At 38.0% G+C, this 15,451-nt stretch overlaps 1 protein-coding gene and 1 pseudogene across 3 annotated transcripts in view; one reads left to right on the forward strand and one right to left on the reverse strand.

Annotated features, from left to right (window-relative positions):
* Positions 1-967: 967 nt before the first annotated feature.
* LOC128030227 (phosphomevalonate kinase-like) lies at positions 968-3,245 on the reverse strand (annotated as a pseudogene).
* A 3,161-nt stretch (positions 3,246-6,406) lies between these two features.
* LOC128030060 (protein PTHB1) overlaps positions 6,407-15,451 on the forward strand; it is a 149,967-nt gene continuing 140,922 nt past the window's right edge. For 2 of the 3 annotated variants that reach the window (XM_052617535.1, XM_052617537.1), the window contains exons 1-2: positions 6,420-6,547; positions 14,406-14,518. In XM_052617535.1, the coding sequence (XP_052473495.1) occupies positions 14,407-14,518 (112 nt within the window). In that variant the 5' untranslated portion in view covers positions 6,420-6,547; position 14,406. Of the gene's footprint in view, positions 6,805-14,405; positions 14,519-15,451 lie in introns of all 3 variants that reach the window. The other variant, XM_052617536.1, reaches the window with a different exon arrangement.

A 15,451-nucleotide genomic window follows, 5' to 3' on the forward strand; every position in this document is an offset into this window, starting at 1 on the left:
TTGAGTGACAGGTGGGTGTGGCTTCAGCAACCAGCTCCCACCTTTTTGCCAATTTTGGATTATACTGGCCACTCCTGCCACTTTGAGCTTTAAAAACGCTCTTCAGAAAACTAATCGTGACATCGCCGACACTACGTCATGTTTTTATACAGTCTATGGTTTTTATACGTTATGAGCTCTGCAGGGTTTTACATTATAAATCATGTTTATGAAGCGCCACTGAAGCCAAAATAAATAACTGTGAGTATGAAAATCATTAAATAGATTGAATTGTTTAGTGACTTTAAAAAAACCTTTAAATAACTTCCCAGTGTAGTTTGTGTGGGGAATTGACCTGGATTTAAGTTAAATTAAATTAATGTATTTAACAGACGCTATTATCCAAAGCGACTTACAGTGCATTCAGGCTAACAATTTTTACATATCATGTGGTTCCGGGGAATCGAACCCCTAACCTTGCGCTTGTTAGTGCAGTGCTCTACCAATTGAGCTACAGGAACAGAAGGTGTTATGCATTGAAAATCTTTGCCTCTGATTTACAGATTAACTCTATTTCGGGCAAACTATTCTTTTAATATTGCTCCTGCAAAACAGTACCATTCTGTTTAATTAAATAAATTCATATTTTATACGGAAAGCACCAAATTTGGTACAGTACAGTTTTTTTAATCATTATTCTTCAGGAAAATAATCTAAAAACGAAGCAGAGAGTGATCCTTTTTGTTAAAAAAGTAAATAAGACGCTTTGAAGGTGAGCAAATGAGGACTAGAACCATTCATTAAAATGCAGAAGAGTCTGCAAGTCTACAGCTTTTATTCATCCAGTTTAATAGTATCTAGTGTGTTTGAGTGCTCCTGGCGTGACTTGATCAATGACAGTAGTCCCTCCAGCTGTTTCTCCAGAACGTCATCAGCTCCATCGTTCCTGATGATACAGTCAAACTCCACACTCGGACTCAGCGTCGTCTATACCTGAACAATCACACCACTGCCACGATCTCCAGGACTCTAATGGTGTTTTCCACCTGTGGTGAATCTCGTCTGCTCAGAAGCCTCCACCCGAACACACACACATCTCTCAGGAAACCCTTCCTGCATCGCTGATTATCCGAGTAATGGACAGAATGTGATATATATCAGCCATCATTTCTTTCAAATTAAGCCACTCTTTTATTTTACGGGTTGTAGCGAAGACATCTGAGTTTCTGTGTATTTTACCAAAGAGGCGGCAGATGCTGGAAACATCACCAGCATCAAGCTTGCTTCAGTACAGTAAGTGTAGTAGTGTTCATGTGGCTCAAGTGGTAGAGCATTGCGTTAACCAGCGCAATGTTGTGGGTTTGATTCCCCATTAACACATGATAGGTAAAAATTGTTAGCCTGAATGCACTGTAAATCGCTTTGGATAAAAGTGTCTGCTAAATGCATAAATTTAATTTAATTTTAATTTAATTTAGTAGACTAAACTGCACTGTTCATTCACACATTATTCTTCTACAGAAGACGCCAGAGTCCCGCTGTCTCTTCATCTCACCCCAGCAGATCATGTCAGCTCTCCTTATACTGACCAGAACACAGCAGCTCCTCGGAGTCCAGATTATGATCCTGATACTCAGAAATACAGCCATTTCTGTTCAAGTTTTCAAGTAGAACAAACAACCATTTCAGAGCACAAACAGAATGGTATTTTAAGGGATTCACCTCAACATTTAAATGCATTTCTCACTCCCCAAAATTTGCAGTGTATAAAAAAGAAAAAAGAAAGAAAAAATTCAGTTACTGTTACCACAATAAAGTTAATAAATAATGTTGGCTTAACCAAACGGTACTTTTATTCTTCTTAACTCTGAGACATTTCTGATTGCCAAGCAATCAGCAAGAGTTATTCTGAATTAGTTCTCATATGTGTGTGTGTGTGTGTGTGTGTGTGTGTGTGTATATATATATATATATATATATATATATATAATTTTTTTTTTTTGCTGTTTTGTCATTTTTATATATTTTATCGTTTTTATTTGTCTATATAGTTTATAGTTATTATTTTGTCAGGTTAAACTCAATGAGAACTGTTGTGTTGGCAACTAGATGAAATAAAGTTTATTTTTTTATTTCAAGTAAGAAAAATGTTTTTTTATTTGATCTTAGTTTTTAATTTTCAATAACTCTGCACCCCAGCATTGGATCTTTACAGCTTTTTGTGTATTGTACTATACGTAAAATATATATATTTTTATCATTTACACATTATATACAGTGTTAAGAATAAGTATGTGAACCCATTGGAATTGTTTGGAATTGGAATCATGTTTTTCTATACTTTGATGAAGATCAGATGACATATTAAGAACATTCAATGCAGAAAACTAACCAGTTCAATGTGTTTTATACCTTTCCTTGCCACTGTCTACTATAAATATATTATCAGAGTAACTTCTGTAATTGGGAATGGGCTTGATGAATGGTATGTAAACAGTAACAAACATCGGGAAGTTGTGTTAAAACAAACTCTAGTGTAAAATGAGATCACATGAAGAGGTCACTTATCTTTAGTTAGTGTATAAAGCATTAAAAAACACCTTAATAAGACATTATTGATATATATAGAGAGTGAAAACTGAAGTTTCTCATACTATATGGGATATTAAAGCCTACATTATAAAATTAACATACAAACTTTTTTTCTTTAGAAGTTTTAATATTTTGTCTAAAGGTTCAGTAACTGTTTGTTGAAACAAATCTGTCTTTACAGGGTTAAAACAGCAGATGTGTACTGTAACGTACCTCAGTATACTGCTGTTTGAGAGGTGCAGACAGTCTGAGTGAACAACACATCTCTGCTGTCAGTCTGGTATTAAAATAAGAGCATATATTAATCCATGCATTTCATCTGTTCACCCAACAGTGTTACATTAAACTCGAGATCTATCACATCTTCTGTATTAAATCTGTCCTTCCCTGACCCTGAATAACATTCAGTGTGACTGCGATCCAAAAGGAACGACTTGTCAATTTACCGTAACAAACCGGCACAAAGTATGAAACACGCTTTGATCCTGCTGTTTTAGTTTTGCTTAATCAGACTTGTTTTTTCTTTATTTATGTACTTTTAGGCACTAATACAGTATGCAATTGTTTTCATTTAAAGAAGGTGTGATAATATAAGTGTTTAAACGGCTGAATGCGTGATGCTAACTGTGTAATTGCGGTAATAGGCCTAGTGTCACGCCATCAATTTACGTCATCAAATTTTTGATAACCAGAATGTTTTATGACCATATATATATATATAGTTATATTTCACTCCAATCACTCCAAGAATCAATGTCTCTTGTGGAATAAGTGCTCAATTCCACCAAAATTATTCTCTCTCTGTACGCAGCTTTTGGCCTATTTTGTAGTAAATAAAGACCTTGAAGGGACAAAATTTGTGACACCGAATTGAAAGTAAGCCAATTTGCTGACTATACAGTGATATTTCTAAAGGACAGATCAATTCTTCAGAAGGCTTTAAATGCGATTTCTGTTTTTTTCAAGGGCATCAGGCCTTTGCCTTAATCTAAAAAAAATGTGAAATATTACCCTTGGATAATTGCACTGAAACAGACTTGGAGATGATTCCAGTTAAGAATGATGTTATTGAAATATAAGAATGAAATATTTTTGATAAAGTGGGAGGTTTAGAGTTTCTTGTGAGATTGTGAGGTATCCAAATTGCCAGTAAAACTGTCTGAATATCATAAACAAGTTCTTCATAACTGGAAGATGGTATTTCCTCATAATTTTACACCACATGGCTCCACCTTGTGGAACAACAGAGTGATAACAATTAGTATGAAAACACCTTTTTTTCAGAAATTGGTTTGAAAAGGGAATAATTTTCATCACAGATATATTAGATGAACAAGGTAATTTTCTTAGTTTTACGGATTTAAAAACAACATTTAATATACAAAGTTTAATAAGGGTTTATAATAAGGTATGTAAAGCAATACCAATAGGCCTATTAAAGATTATACAAAACTATTTACATTATTCCAAAAGTCAAATAAATTTGCCTAAACTGCAACTAAACCAAATTCCCCTGAATAGCAAAAAATGTAACAATAATTGTATTAGCAAAATATTCAAATGTAAACTATTTCATGATTTTGACCAAAATATAAAAATAAGGCATTATGATGATAAAATAACAAATAAATATATAAAAGTCATGAAATGGCCTATACCTCCTAAAATCAAAGAAATGCAATTTCAAATTATAAATGGATATTATCCAGCAGCAGCGATGCTTACAAAGAGATTTGGTTTTGAAGTGGAGCCCTGTGTGTTCTGTTCCCAGGAAGATGAAACTATTGAACATTTGTTTTTCTCTTGTCAAGTGATAAAAATATTCTGGCAAGATGTCATGAATTGGCTGGAAACATAAATGGAGAGAATTACACAGTTAAAGTTAGAGCAAATTCTTTTTGGTAATGAAAACCTTCCGAAGGAACTTTTTAGAATGTACAATATCATAACAATTATGGGTAAATACCATATTCATAAATGTAAATGGCAAAACCAAAATCCATCCGTAATGGTGTTTAAAATTGAACTGAGGTAATACTTTGCTTTTTTTGAAACTTCTGAAAGGCTCCATTGATAACATTTACTCACTATGTGATGTCTCAAAAATACTAGTCATTATAACTTGTTAAGCTTCCATGTAACTTTAGTTTAAGAATATATGTTGACTGAGGACAATATATATATGTACCTAATAATTTTTTAAATGCCTTTTATAAAGGCGTTATTTTTTATTTCGTGACCCGGAAGTTTGGGATCTGTCAAGATTGTTTTTTGGGTCAAGGCTAGAAGGGATAGAGCTAAAACTACTGCGCATGCGCACATCAATATAGCGTAAACTTTCACTGCACAACAATAATTAAAATTTTTGCATTATCGTAATGGGTAGGTTTAGGGTTGGGGTAGATGTAGACGTAATAAAACACAATCTAACAGGTAGAAAATAAAATATATTGTTAGCTTCCGGTTTTTGCTGTATTCCTTCTAGCCACAGGCGTTATTTTTTAGTCAAAAGTTATGATCGTGACATGCTTTTGACAATTTGGGGGCGGAAACCGCGGAGGGCATTGACCCTCATATGATTGGTCACTTTCACACAGGGACATCCTTGTACCTTGATTGACAGCTCTCATTACAGGAAGCACGGAGTTGGGTTAAGTTACCACTGAAGAAGAGTGGGAATGAATTAGAATGAGTTTTCTAATATACATAAAATGTCTCTGCACGTATAAAATGCTGCGCAGATCATAGTTAAATCAATTACCATCGATGTATATATTTGCGAACGATGAAGCCTACGTTTTGTTAAGTAAGTTAACATTAACGTTATGAAATGTTATGAAATGGGAAATGAAAATTATGTAATTTAATTTTCATTTTCATTTTGCACCAAACGTTGCACAAATGTATTGGAAAATGTAAATGTAAATACAGAAATGCATTGTCACTTTACATACTGCATTGTCATTTTGCATATTACATCCCAAATTGAATATTGCTACCCATATGCTTCCATAGATTTCATTCAAAGATTTGGTCAATGTCAAATGCCATTCCCAGTATGGCTTCCAACTATGCTGGACTGTATAAATCTATACATATCACATAAAGTCCTAGTGTGTTTTGCTTTAATATTTTTCAAATCATGTTTAATTTCTACCTTAATAAAATAAAATAAATAAGGCTTTCATTCAGCCCAATTCTGTTTATGCATAGGGTATGGTATTTCCCCATAATCAAAAAAAAAAAAAAAAAAAAAAAAAAAAAACAATAAAAGCCACATTTTGTGATAATCTTTATCTATAAAAAAAAAAGACAAAATTCAGTCCAAAACATTATAAATGCAGTTAAAAATTTACATTTCCAATCCACATTTTGTATCTCTGAGTACAAAACCTAAGAAAAAGTGCTTTATAATGGGATACACCAGATTAAGTATATCCATTCAGTGCACTGAAATCGTGATTTCCAAAATGCTTCTGAAGAAACTGAATTATATATCCTTTCAGTAAATTCCTAATTAAGTAATTAGTTCATCTCCTGTCTGTAATATTAACAATTACAAGCGTGAAGCGTGAAGTATTAACCAACCACATGCGTTTCTGTTGAGTTTATAATCAATGCATTGTCCAATCAGAGGCGTTCTGATTCTTAACCGCGGAGAATGACGGAGATGTTCAGTGGCGCGCTTCTGGATGAGCTAACTCTCTAAACAACACAGTGCTGGAAAATAAGAGATTCATTTTGCAATAATATATATAATATGTTATATATAACAGATACACTTTTTACCGTTAACGGAAAACGGTGGAGTAGGATTAGGGACCTTTATTTTGATAACACGTTGTCACGTGACAGAGTTCTGGCTTCAGCGTCAGCACCATGACAACAGCAGCAGGTCGAGTGTGAGAGAGAGGCTGGGATGTCTTGAGCTGTCTTGTTTTACCACACATTACTGGAGAAATATCACTGCATTCAGGTAGAACAAAACAACTTTAAGTATTTAATCTGTACCGGTAAGAACAGCGTCACTTTGAACGATACAATACAGTGAGAGGAGAGCAGTTTGGGCAGAAAGCGCAGCTAACAAACACAAGCTGAGCAGATTCAGTAGAACACTCACCATTCTCTCATTCACGGGTTAAGTTATGTGATTTATTATCGCATTCAACTCTTCACTTGTTCTGCGTGAATGTAAAGGCTCTCATATCGTAAAACCCTACAGACTGTTAACAGGTTAGTCTGGAAGATCTCTATTTTTCTCTTGAACATCAACTCAAATGTAAAAACCCAGTGTGCTTTAAATGTTAAGTGAATCTATGCTGCATATCAACTAGATTTTATAATCAAAGTTTTATTCAATATTTGCTGTATCTGTAGACTCTTGAACCTATATATATTGGACTAATCCTTAATGTTTTTATGGCTATATTAGAGATAACCACCATTTAATCTTTACATAACGATCTTCTGTATCTTACGTGCTGAAACATTTGTTTAGTTATGAATATTATGAAATCTGTCCATCTTATTGTATTGGTCTACTTCCTTGCATTTCCTGTTGTCTGTGTTTCTGGTGTGTGGATAAGCTTTGTTAAGCAGTCAGCAGTTAGTTAGGAAAGCTGCTTGGGCTGCAGCCAGTAAAATCTGCAGTCACGTGACCTGTCTGTCAGACCCTGGGGTTCAGTCAGAATCAGAATCAGAATGAGCTTTATTGCCAGGTATGTTTACACATACGAGGAATTTGTTTTCGTGACAGAAGCTCCGCAGTACAACAGAATGACAGCGACAGAACATAAAACACATAATAAAAGAATAAAAAATACAAATATGTAGACAGTGAATGACAATATACAAATGACAATTGTAGGCAGGTATATTACAAAGTGAAGTTATGTATGTACATATATATTGTGTGCAAAATTTAAGTGTATACTAAGTATGTGTGTTAGATAAATAAAGTGTGTGTGTATATAAATATAAAGTGTAGTGTGTTCGCCATTATTGTCAGCTGTTCATAAGATGAATTGCCTGAGGGAAGAAACTGGTCCTGTGTCTGGTCGTTCTGGTGCTCAGTGCTCTGTAGCGTCGACCAGATGGCAACAGTTCAAAGAGGGAGTGTGCTGGATGTGAGGGGTCCAAAGTGATTTTGACAGCCCTTTTTCTCACTCTGGATAAGTACAGTTCTTGAATAGAAGGGAGGGTTGTACCAATGATTCGCTCAGCAGTCCGGACTACCCTCTGTAGTCTTCTGAGGTCAGATTTAGAAGCTGAGCTGAACCAGACAGTTACTGAAGTGCAGAGGATGGATTCAATGATGGTGGAGTAGAACTGTTTCAGCAGCTCCTGTGGCAGGTTAAACTTCCTCAGCTGGCGAAGGAAGTACAACCTTTGGTGGGCCTTTTTCACGATGGAGTCAATGTGAATGTCCCACTTCAGGTCCTGAGAGATGGTGGTTCCCAGGAACCTGAATGACTCCGCTGCAGTCACAGTGCTGTTCATGATGGTGAGTGGGGGGAGTGCAGGGGGGTTTCTCCTGAAGTCCACGATCATCTCCACTGTTTTGAGGGTGTTAAGCTCCAGGTTGTTGAGACTGCACCAGACAGCCAGTTCTTTTACCTCCTGTCTGTTAGCAGACTCGTCACCGTCCTGAATGAGGCCGATGAGTGTGGTGTCATCTGCAAACTTCAGGAGCTTGACAGAGGGGTCCTTAGATGTGCAATCGTTGGTGTACTGGGAGAAGAGCAGTGGGGAGAGAACGCAGCCCTGGGGAGCTCCGGTGCTGATTGTACGGGTGCTGGATTTGTATTTTCCCAGCCTCACTAGCTGCTGCCTGTCTGTCAGGAAGCTGTTGATCCACTGACAGACGGAGGTGGGCACGGAGAGCTGAGTTAGTTTGGGCAGGAGGAGGTTTGGGATGATCGTGTTGAAGGCCGAGCTGAAGTCCACAAACAGGATCCTCACATAAGTCCCCGGTCTGTCTAGGTGTTGCAGAACATAATGCAGTCCAATGTTTACTGCATCGTCCACAGACCTGTTTGCTCTGTAGGCAAACTGAAGAGGATCCAGCAGGGGCCCAGTGATGTCCTTCAGGTGGGCCAGCACCAGTTTTTCAAATGACTTCATGACTACAGACGTTAGAGCCACAGGCCTGTAGTCATTTAGTCCTGTAATTTTGGGTTTCTTAGGGATGGGGATGATGGTGGAACGTTTGAGGCATGAAGGGACTTCGCACAGCTCCAGTGATCTGTTGAAGATCTGTGTGAAGATGGGGGCCAGCTGGTCAGCACAGGATTTCAGACAGGCTGGTGTAACACAATCTGGGCCTGGTGCTTTTTTCCTTTTCTGCTTCCGGAAGACCTGGCGCACCGCATCCTCGCTGATCTGAATTGCAGGTGTGGGGTAGAGGGGGGATGCAGGAGGTGAGAATGGTGAGAGTGCTTGATTGGAGAGGTGTTCAGGATGGGTTGCAGGAGCTGTTAATGGTGTGAACAGTTGTTTGGAGAGGCATTCAGGGCTGGTTGCAGGAGTTGTGAAGGGTGTGAATGTTTTTGTGGGGAGGCGTTCAGGGCAGGTGATGGGTGTTCTTTCAAACCTGCAGTAAAACTCGTTCAGATCGTCTGCCAGTCGTTGATTCTCTACGGTGCTGGAGGGTGGTGTCTTGTAATTGGTGATCTTCTTTAGACTTTTCCACACTGATGCGGAGTCGTTGGAAGTGAACTGAGTCCTTATTTTTTCAGAATAATTCCTCTTTGCCACTTTGATCTCCTTTTCCAATGTGTATTTAGCCTGTTTATACAAGACATTGTCCCCCTTCACGTAAGCATCTTCTTTGGCCTGACGGAGCTGTCTGAGTTTTGCAGTGAACCACGGTTTGTCATTATTGTAAATTAGTTGAGTCTTTGTAGGAATACACATATCCTCACAGAAACTGATATATGATGTTACGGTCTCTGTGAGTTCATCCAGATCAGTGGCAGCAGCTTCAAAAACACTCCAATCAGTGAGGTCAAAACAAGATTGTAAATCCTGCTCTGCTTCATCATCAAAGACCATGTGCACAGAAGGTACCACTTTCAGACAAAGTCAGGGAATGATTTGACCTGGTCTTACTGGAGGGGGTCTTTATTAGAACATAAAATACATGAGTGTAATGAGATCCAGCAGAATTTATTAGAATATGTGTATGTGGTCCTTCAATATGTAAAATCATTAGGCCTAATAATGTATCTCAGCTGCATGTCTTGGTATCTGCCCTTACTGAACTTTGTGCAAGAGCAGGTTGCTAAAATATCCAATAACTCACAAAAGAACCTTAAAGGAAAATAAAAAATGAATATGAATATAAAAAATGAATATTTTCTCGTCCGCATTTCAAAATATAGATGAGTTTGTTTCTTTATCCAAACTGATTTGGAGAAATTTAGCACTACATGGCATGCTCACCAAGTCAAGTCAAGTCTCTTTATTTATATAGCACTTTAAACAAAATGCATTGCGTCAAAGCAACTGAACAACATTCATTAGGAAAACTGTGTGTGGATAATGCAAAATGATAGTTAAAGACAGTTCATCATTGAATTCAGTGATGTCATCTCTGTTCAGTTTAAATAGTGTCTGTGCATTTATTTGCAATCAAGTCCACGATATCGCTGTAGATGAAGTGACCCCAACTAAGCAAGCCAGAGGCGACAGTGGCAAGGAGCCAAAACATCGGTGACAGAATGGAGAAAAAAACCTTGGGAGAAACCAGGCTCAGTTGGGGACCAGTTCTCTTCTGACCAGACGAAACCAGCAGTTCAATTCCAGGCTGCAGCAAAGTCAGATTTTGCAGAAGCATCACCTGTTTCATGTGGTCATGTCCTGGTGGTCCTCTGAGACAAGGTCTTTACAGGGGATCTGTATCTGGGGCTCTGTCTTTCAGGGCAGTAGAGGTCCTTTCTAGGTGCTGAACCACTATCATGTCTGGATACGTACTGGATCCGGGTGACTGCAGTGATCCTCTGATCTGGATACGGACTGGATCTGGTGGCCACGGTGACCTCGGAATAAGAGAGAAACAGACAAATATTAGCGTAGATGTCATTCTTCTAATGATGTAGCAAGTACATCAGGTGTTATGGGAAGAGTTCCTGGTTCCGGTTTACCTAATTAATGCAGCCTAAAAATCCTTTAACGGATTTGGATATTAGAAGCATGTTAGTATGTTATGTGTAAGCCAGGTTAAAGAGATGGGTCTTTAATCTAGATTTAAACTGCAAGAGTGTGTCTGCCTCCCGAACAATGTTAGATAGGTTATTCTCTATTGAACTCTAGCTTCTGCATTTTGTACTAACTGGAGTTTGTTTACTAAGCGTGCAAAACAACCACCCAATAAAGCATTACAATAATCTAACCTTGAGGTCATAAATGCATGGATTAAAGGGGGGGTGGAATGCTCTTTTTCACTCAATATCCTGTTAATCTTGAGTACCTATAGAGTAGTACTGCATCCTTCATAACAGTCTGTACCGATTTTTCACGGAAAAACACGAGTGGCTGGAGGCGTGACGTGTGGGAGGAGCTAAAGAATCACGAGCGCTAGTAGGCTTTTGCGTTGAGAGCGTTTGGAAGCTGTGACATTACCGTGAGGAAAAAAACATCATCCAAAACAAACCATGGCTAACAGTCAGATTCAGCCGTTTATTTATGATCCAGAATCAGATCCAGAGGCTGAAATTGAACAAGAGCAGCAACAGCAACGACTACAGCAGGACGTCTCTATGTGGTATGTATTGAAACTGTATATATTTGCTTAGCGGTTTTGGAGTTCCACTTTATGTCGTCTTTTTTTTTTTTTTTTTTTTAGCTGTACATGTGGAAAGTGCAGTTTGATGACAACATCGCATTTTGTTTACTTTATGTGCTTACGCGCCGATAGCTAAGTTAACAACACAGAGATATTTGAAGCAGTTTTACTCACCGCCTGCGGTTCCAACACACGATCGTGACCCTTTTTCGTTGGGACTGCATTATCCTTAAGAAATAAACGATGTGCAAATCCGGCGTCAAACTGGGCCTTGTTTGTAAAACAAGCATCTTCGAAATGCAGGGAGCAAACAAAAACACTTGCACAACTCCGTTGATGCTCTGTAAAAATAAACTCCATCCACTGGTCCCTTAATGCTGTTTTTTTTTTTTGGTAATCTGTGCAGGGTTGTCTTGCCCGGCAACCAAAAACACACTCCTTTTGTGACATTTCGCGACGCTCGCTCTGATCAGTGAAGTCTGTTGTGCTCTCAGTGCTCTGCTCTACGGGAGCGCGCACTCTTCCGGCAGAAGTGCCCTTAGGACCCATATAAGGAAACTCCGCTCCATCTAACGTCACACAGAGCCATACTCGAAAAAAAAACTTTCCGAAACTTGTGACAAACCGGAAGAGGTATTTTTGGAACAAAAATACTCCTTCAAACGTACAACTTAATTTTTGAAACTTTGTCCATGTTTAACATGGGAATCCAACTCTTTAACAGTGTAAAAAAACTCAGTATGCATGAAATAGCATTTCACCCCCCCTTTAACATTTCTGCATTTGACATTGAGAGCATAGGCCGTAATTTAGATATATTTTTGAGATGGAAAAATGCAGTTTTACAAATGTTAGAAACATGGCTTTCTAAGGAAAGATTGCGATCAAATAGCACACTTAGGTTCCTAACTGATGACGAAGAATTGACAGAGCAGCCACCAAGTCTGAGACAATGTTCTAGGTTATTACATGCAGAGTTTTTAGGTCCTATAATTAACACCTCTGTTTTTTCAGAATTTAGCAGTGAGAAATGACTCGTCATCCAGTTTTTTATATCGACTATGCATTCTGTTAGGTTTTTAAATTGGTGTGTTTCACCGAGCAGCAAAGAAATATAGAGCTGAGTATCCTCAGCATAACAGTGAAAGCTAACACCATGTTTCCTGATGATATCTCCCAAGGGTAACATTTAAAGCTTGAAGAGTAGCGGCCCTAGTACTGAGCCTTGAGGTACTCCATACTGCACTTGTGATCGATATGATACCTCTTCATTCACTGCTACGAATTTATGGCGGTCATATAAGTATGATTTAAACTACACTAATGAACTTGCATTAATGCCAACAAAGTGTTCTAGTCTATGCAAAAGAATGTTGTGGTCAATAGTGTCGAACGCAGCACAAACATCCAATAGCAATAATAGAGAGATACAACCATGATCAGATGATAAGAGCAGATAATTTGTAACTCTAAGGAGAGCAGTCTCAGTACTATGATACGGTCTAAATCCTGACTGGAAATCTTCACAGATACCATTTTTCTCTAATAAGGAATATAATTGTGAGGATGATACCTTTTCTAGTATCTTGGACAGGAAAGGGAGATTCGAGATCGGTGTATAATTAACTAGTTCTTTGGGATCAAGTTGTGTTTTTTTATGAGATTGTTAATAACAGGCAGTTTGAAGGTTTGGGGGACATATCCTAATGACAATGAGGAATTAATAATAGTCAGAAGAGGATCTATGACTTCTGGAAGCACCAATGGATCCTTTGTAGTGAATGGGTGCCGTCAGAATGAGAGTTCAGTTTCGGTTAAAATACTTCTTCTGGCTAAAGTTCTTCATCCATATGCACAGATCAAGCACCATTTATAAGTGAAAACAGTCCAAAACAATTGTAATCCATTGGTAGATTTAATGTGACAGAACCACATGGGAGGCATTGCTATGTAGTATAGACTCGTATTTTGACCGAAAGCAATGGTTTACATTTAAAATGCCTTAATGATGGATTTGTTTCTTAAAAACATTCTTTCTCTCTCGAATAGGCAATATTTGAGTTTTTTTTTTTTTTTGTGATTTCTAATTATTGGGGGGATTAGCCCCCATCAATGTCTACGGCAGTTATCGCCCTGATCAGACATATGCTGTGATATGACGTTACATAACATGACCGTTAACATGAACTCACAATTGAATTTAATATAAAACAAATGATTACTTTTCGTTAAAATCTTTATTTAGGCCAAAAAAGCTTACAGTGTCTTTTTGTTTGCTGTAGCAGCCATGTTGCCAAGATAATTCATACCCCTTCGTTTGAAGTGTGGTCGCGAAAAATCTTTGTTTGAAGGGCTATTTGGCCCTTCCCCTTACCCCTACCCCTCCAACCAAAAGAGAATCGAGACACCCCTACCCCTCCATTTCTCGCGTTCACGTGAAGGGGTAGAGGTGTCTCGATTCTCTTTTGGTTGGAGGGGTAGGAGAAAGGGGAAGGGCTAAGGGGTACAATTGGGATTGGGCCGAACTGTCATTCTTATGCCAAGTTATATATACAATGAAAAGTAAAGCTGATCTTAAAAACATAAATCTAAGTTGAATCTCATAAATGTCAATTCTGGTAGTGGAAGTTACAAATGACTGAAACTGTACAGGACCTTAAACTGCAGCTCATGCTTGAAAGTCACTGAAGCAGTTCTGCAAGAAAGAGTGGGCTGAAATTCTTCCAGTGTGAGAATACCCATAAATGCCTACAGGAAATTGTTTGGTTGTGAGTATTGATGCTGATGGGGTATATATCCAGTTACTAATTCAGGCACTGTTTCATACAGGGGCACATTCTTTAATGAATTTTTTGCTTCTGGTTCACTTTTATGCATGCATTAGTTTTCGTTTAAGATCTAATGACATGCAGTGTAAAAATGTGCAAAAATGCAGAAAATCAGACATGGGTGAAACACTTTTGTCACAGCACTAAAGGATTTGGAAGAGTCAGACAGATGATTGGTGTTTATACAGTAAGTAAATGACACCTCTCTTATCTCTTTTCAGGATGTCTTTATTCAAGGCTCGTGATTGGTGGGCATCAGTGCTGGGCGAGGGTGAGGAGTTTGACCAGGGCTGTCTGTGTGTCGGGGATGTGGATAACAGTGGAAGTGGATATGGTGAGTTAGATTACTTATTACATGGCTCATTTACATTTTTGACTGAGATGTGTTACCCAAAAGCATTGTAGCAGCTCTGCTCACAAATTTTGTTGTTACAACAGTTCAATGATTTGGCATTTCCCAAAACCACAGTTTGTACAAGCATTCGCAGACTGCACTGCCAATCTGTGTGGCTTGAGCTGAAGCTCTCGACCTGTGGTTAGAAGCATAGTTTTTGTTAGTATGAGTTAAATTGACCTCTTGAGTAACAAGCTAACATGTAGTACAACCCCAATTCCAAAAAAGTTGGAACACTTTTTAAAAAAATGCAATAATCTGTCATTGTTTCGTTCTCTTGACAGAAGTACAAAGACAAGATTTGCAATGTATTCATTGACCAACTTTTTTTAAAATATTTTTTTCATGGGTGCAGCACACTCCAAAAAAGTTGGGACAGAGACATGTTAAATATTCGGTCACATCAACTGACCTTTTAATTTCAATTTTTAATCATTTAAGAATTAAGAATACTGACTGTTAAAGTTTTGCGTTCCAAATTTTTGTCCAGTCCATTGTCTAACCTTGGACTTCCCATGAAAGACTCTGTACAATCCCATTAGATGCTTCCATATAAGTGTTACATCACTGCATATAATTGATGTGTAGCTTTATCCTTGCATAACAGAGATTCAAGTTACATTTCTTGATGCAGCAGCAGACTGTGGTAATGACAGCGGTTTTTGAAGTACTCCTGAGTCCATGTGGCTATATTTAACACCCTGGGATGTAATGATTTTTCAACCTAAAATCATGACCCACGTGAATCATGCGCTGAATGAGCTTGTGGGACCATCTGCAGAACATTTAAAAAGGATTCAAACAGTTCAAAGCATCAAATGCAAATAGAATCATCGCTGAAACATGTTGCTCAGCCGGTAACTTTTCATTAAT

The sequence above is a fragment of the Carassius gibelio genome, chromosome A16 (genome assembly GCF_023724105.1).
Source record: "Carassius gibelio isolate Cgi1373 ecotype wild population from Czech Republic chromosome A16, carGib1.2-hapl.c, whole genome shotgun sequence".
NCBI classification, from domain to species: Eukaryota; Metazoa; Chordata; class Actinopteri; order Cypriniformes; family Cyprinidae; genus Carassius; species Carassius gibelio.